This window comes from Apteryx rowi, unplaced genomic scaffold (genome assembly GCF_003343035.1).
Source record: "Apteryx rowi isolate R43461 unplaced genomic scaffold, aptRow1 scaffold_5, whole genome shotgun sequence".
Lineage (NCBI taxonomy): Eukaryota > Metazoa > Chordata > Aves > Apterygiformes > Apterygidae > Apteryx > Apteryx rowi.
The window spans coordinates 6,173,071-6,178,263 of NW_020450760.1; the positions used below are offsets into that span (position 1 = coordinate 6,173,071).

The 5,193-nt window shown below is 54.8% G+C and overlaps 1 protein-coding gene across 1 annotated transcript; it reads left to right on the forward strand.

The window, feature by feature from the left end:
- The first annotated feature begins 3,320 nt into the window (after positions 1 to 3,320).
- Positions 3,321 to 4,918, forward strand: GSC (goosecoid homeobox). Its single transcript, XM_026079683.1, has 3 exons — positions 3,321 to 3,648; positions 3,912 to 4,171; positions 4,607 to 4,918. The coding sequence occupies exons 1-3, from the start codon at positions 3,321 to 3,323 to the stop codon at positions 4,757 to 4,759; spliced, it is 741 nt and encodes a 246-aa protein (XP_025935468.1). The 3' UTR covers positions 4,760 to 4,918.
- The last annotated feature ends 275 nt before the right edge of the window (positions 4,919 to 5,193 follow it).

The following is a 5,193-nucleotide window of genomic DNA, read 5'->3' on the forward strand; positions in this document are numbered from 1 at the left end:
TGCTGGCAGCGTTTGCCGGCGGGCGCTGCGCTGCGCAGCGCTTTGTTTTCGGGAGGGTTTCGCCGGCCGCGATAAGCCGCGAGCTCTGGTTTCGCTCAACCTCGCCCCGCGCCCGCCGGGCGGTGGGTGCCGGCCGCGGGCGCCGAGCTGCGCCGGGGGCTGCGCTGCAGCCCCGCGAGTGCCCGCCCCGGGCGGCGCGGTCCCCCGCGGAGGGTGCGCGGCGCTGCCGGCACTGCTGCGGCCGGGGCGCTGCTCCCGCCGGCACCGCCGGCGCGCCCGCGCAGGGCGAGAGCGAGAAACCCGAAGCGTTTTGAATCCCCGGAATTATTAATATCTTAAAAAAAAAAAAAAAAAAGGCCGATTCCTCAACAAGCGAATTTTCATAGGCTTGTGTACGGTGATTGCTTTGTATGGAATCGTGTTTGGGTAATAATATTGAAAATCAGTGTAATGTTTACTTTATTTCATACCTAACAGCTTGTTCTGCCCGATGCTGTACTCCTCTTTAGATCTCTCTTTCAACCCATGCTGTGACTGTCCTCCAGTAACAAACAATTGCTTAGCAACACTATGCAGCACAATTTGCTTGCGTTTCATTTGTTATTACAATTTCATCCCGACATTGTGTGACAGCTGATTGTTTGTTTAACGCAATATTACGTTTGCAAAGTTAGCGAGGAGCAGATGCGAAATGAGAAACTCCTAGCGCAGGTTTTGCGAAGTGTATATCAAAACAGGGGCTTGCACTGCAAGACTTCTAAGATTAAAAAAAAAACACCTCCAACGGGGGTGAGAAGTTATTTGAAAATGAACTCTATTCAGTAATTAAGAATAAATGGGAAGCATTGCAGTGTGGTTGAACATGCTTTCGCACAGTCTTCCAGATCGAAAAACGCACTAGGAAGGCGAGTGATGTCTCAGCAAAAGCGGGATGTATCTTGCCACTGCTGATATTGCGCCCGGGTGACGGAGCGGAGCCCCTGTGATGCCTAATTTTGCCCCGCGGCTTTCACCTGCAAGAAGCCGGACAGGAGCAGAGATAAAATACCGGTGCGAGCGGTGCCACGTACCGAGGCGAAGTCAGCCCCGGCCGCGGGTACCCCACCGCGCGGGCCTCCGCACCAGCGGGACTTCAGCGGGGTTCCGCGGCTGGGCAAGTCGCGGAGCCCCGCGGAGCTCCGCGGGAGCGCGGCGCGGCCCTGCCGCGGCGGCGGGACCCGGCCGCGGAGGGGATTTGCCCGTGCGGCCCCGGGGCGGTGCCCGGCCCGCTGCCCCCTCCGCGCCGCCCGGAGCCGCGGGCTGCCGCCGCGGGGCTGCTCTCCGGGCAGTTCAGCGGGGCCGCCGAGGACGTGAACAAGCATCCCGATCGCCGAATTAAGCAGCGCGCTGTTCTGAGCGCAGGGTGACTGAGCTAGACCCAGGGAATTGCTTACCAAAAAGAAAAAGAAAACAAACAAACAAGAAAAAAACCTCAAAACCAAACCCAACAAAAAAAACCTCTGTCAAATAGTTTCACTTCACATCAAATTAACAAAATCTGCACGAAGCTCAAATCTAAATGCCAGAGGGGAAAAGACGTTGATCGGCAAATAAACTGAAGCAAAGGAAACGATGCGAATGATTAGTCGCATTGCGATGTACTTAAAAAGTGAGAACCAAGCCATTTTTTTGTTTCCTTAATGTTCATACGAGTCTTTCACTAGAAATAGGTTTTAGGTTTAGATCACTTTCAGATGCAGTTATAAATCCAGGAATATCGAGGGAGAGAAGGACACAGACAAACTGAGAGTAAGCGTTAACGAGGATATTGTTTGTTGAGGAAAAAATAATGTGTTCCTCGTGAACGGACCTTAATGGCTTGTTTTTATTTCATGCGTACAATTTCCTACCTTCTTTGATGGAGGGTTGATGGGGTAAATAGTCTAATCTTATTCAGTTCACCTCCTGTGGATTCCCAGTGACAGTCGTGACAGACGAAGTATTCTGCAAATCACAAGAGCCAGCTACCAAGAGAGCCACACGTCTTAATAGAAAGAGTTTTAGGAACTTGAAACTACTCCATTTTAAATGCAAGGAACATGCAAAATACAAAGTTCTCTGTATCATCGCAACTCTATAGTCTTTGTTTTCTAAGCTAGAAAAGAAATGATGAAAAGAAAAGAAAAGAAAAGAAAAGAAAAGAAAAGAAAAAAGAAAAGAAAAGGGCATCAAAAGCAAGTCAGAACACCTACCAGACCCGGGGATTTGAGATGGCGCTGGTCATTAGCGTTTCCACCTCCTGGCTTGTTTAAAAACAAAAAGTGATACCTGCCTGGATCAGAATGTGTAAAAAAATGTTTACAACATTCACGCGTCCTAGTTCCGCCAGGTGATCTAGGAAAAGAGGGGAAAAAAAGTTCATTTTCTCTGCAGAAGACATTGTTRCTTCACTGTTTAAAGCTTTAATCAGAAAAACACGTATTCCTCAATGCTCCTTCAGTTCTCCGAGCCAGAGGACGCAAGACTCAAACCATGCCACAAAAACACTTGGGGCGGGGGGGGGGGAGTTGCACGATTGCATTGGAATTTATTTTTTTTTAAGTGCTTCCTAACCACTTCGAAGCATTAATAATGAATCTGAGCCCCAGACAGAGGAAATCGCACCCACTAATGTGAACTAACACGAGCAAAGTAGGTGCATAACAGASAAGGCTAGGAGCTGCTAACCACTTCTGCACAATGGCATTAACAAGATTAACCTGGGCAATTAGCCGGTGCAGCAGAGATCAAGCCTAAATCTGGGGCCTTCCAAAAAAAGCCCACTAATGGAAAGGATTAGGTTAATTTCATTAATTCTCAATACACAGACCCAAGCTCCTTTCACTCCTTTGTGTAACCCCCATCAAAAGGGGGGGGGGAAAATCAAATCTGGTTTTGTTTGTCATCTGCATATTACCAGGAACTAAATCCAGGATGACGTCGCCTGGGTATAAAAAAGGGAAGAGGTTCAGATGGATTATACTCCATGCAGCCCTCTGGGTTGAGATCAGTAAACAGGCGAGAGTTGAGGGGGAAAGTTCCAGGGGTGGATCCTGCGCGCACACACACACACACACACATGCACACGCACACACGCACTCACACACTCACACTCTGCCCGCAAGCTGCCCTCGGAAACAGCTCCGCTCCTTTCGCTCCGATCCCTTTTTAAAAATTCTCCGAAAAGTTTCGATTTCGCGGCTCTCCAGCCATTCCTCCCCCCCGCCACCACAACCACCACCTACCCCCCGTCCCCTCCCCCCGGCCGGTCCCCGCTGCCCTGCCCCGGCACGGTTTGGGGCATGCCTGTGAGCATGTTCAGCATCGACAATATCCTGGCGGCCAGACCTCGCTGCAAGGACTCGCTCCTGCTGCCCCCGAGCGCCGCGCCCGTCGTCTTCCCCAGCCTCCACGGGGACTCGCTCTACGGCAGCGCCTCCGACTACAGCGGATTTTACTCCCGGGCGGTGGCACCCGCCTCCAGCCTGCCGGCGGTCAGTGGATCTAGGATCGGCTACAACAACTACTACTACGGGCAGCTGCATGTGCAGGCGTCCCCCGTGGGCCCCTCGTGCTGCGGGGCCGTGCCGCCCCTCGGCGCCCAGCAGTGCTCCTGCGTCCCCGCCGCAGGTAAGGCGGCCCCGCGGGCGGGCGGGGGCTCCGCGGGCGGCCCCGGCGGCTCCTCCGGCGGCCGCGGCTCCCCGGCTCGCCGCCGTGTCCGGGCGCCCGTGCGGGCCGCGGCGGCCGGGGCGCCCGGGCCTTCTTTGTCCGGGAGCTGCGGGGGGAGACGGGGGTGGCGGGGAGCGCGCAGCCCGCGGAGGGGGGGGATTTTTGGAGAGCGGTTCCCGCAGCCTTATGCAAAGCCTGTCGTCCTCTTGTCTGTCCGTCTGTAGGTTACGAAGGCACCGGGTCGGTCCTGATGTCCCCTGTTCCCCATCAGATGTTGCCCTATATGAACGTGGGCACTTTGTCCCGGACGGAGCTGCAGTTACTGAACCAGCTGCACTGCAGGCGAAAAAGACGGCATCGRACTATCTTCACTGACGAGCAGCTGGAAGCTCTGGAAAACCTCTTCCAGGAAACGAAATACCCAGACGTAGGCACCAGGGAACAGCTGGCCAGAAGGGTGCATTTAAGAGAGGAGAAAGTGGAGGTATTTTGCTTCCCTTTACCTCCTTCCACCCTCTCCCTTTTGCATTTAAACGCGAACGGACTGGAGGTACCTAGATGTGGCTCCAAGCRCTGCTCTGCTCTGCTGGCCGCGGCGAGCGGATGGAAGCGAGAGCAACAGGTTTGCGGGGGAAAAGTTTCCTTAAATCTGCCAAGCGCCTTTCTGGAGGCGGGTGGACGAGCCGATTCCACGGCTGTTCGCAAATGCCGAGCGGCGGCCGCGTCTCTTGAGCGTGTTCAACATTTCCGACGCGGAATAAGGCGAGCGTGTGCTTTTCGTCCGCCTCTGCCCCTCCGAGCCCGGCCTCGGCACGCCGCCCCGCGCCCCGCTGCCCCGGGGGGGGGGGACCCTGGCGGGGGAGGGAGAGAAGCCTGCGTGGTCGTGTTTTGTCTAACGATTTAATTTCTTACACAACAGGTTTGGTTCAAAAACCGCCGGGCAAAATGGAGGAGGCAAAAGCGATCGTCTTCGGAGGAGTCAGAAAACGCACAAAAATGGAATAAAGCATCTAAAACGTCTCCGGAGAAGAGACAAGAAGAAGGGAAAAGTGACTTGGACTCCGACAGCTGATAACCTCGCAGAGGGGACATTTCCCGTGGACTGTAGGATATGCTCCAGAGGATGCTACTATCTTGCACAAGCTCTGCCTTGTCGGAGGGGAAAAAAATATCTGTATATACTGTACATTGACCCGTGTAAATAAAATGTGTTGCGGAGGTGTTGCACAGGTAGACGGCGGCGCGTTTGTCTGTCCGGGCGCTGKTTCGCCGCTGCGCCGCTGCAGGGAGCCGCGCCGCCTTGGGCCGGCGGCGTGGCCGTACCTCCGGGGTTAGTTACTTAACGGGCCGTTGAATAGTCTTCAAAGTGGCTGATAAGGCGCTGCAGACGGCTTGTAACCCATTAACCGCTAGCTTCGGGGTGAGAAACGGCGGGTCGTTTTTCACCAAGGCCGGGGGGGGGAGGGCGGCGAGGAGGGAGCCCCGGGGCCGGCCCGCATGGCGGCC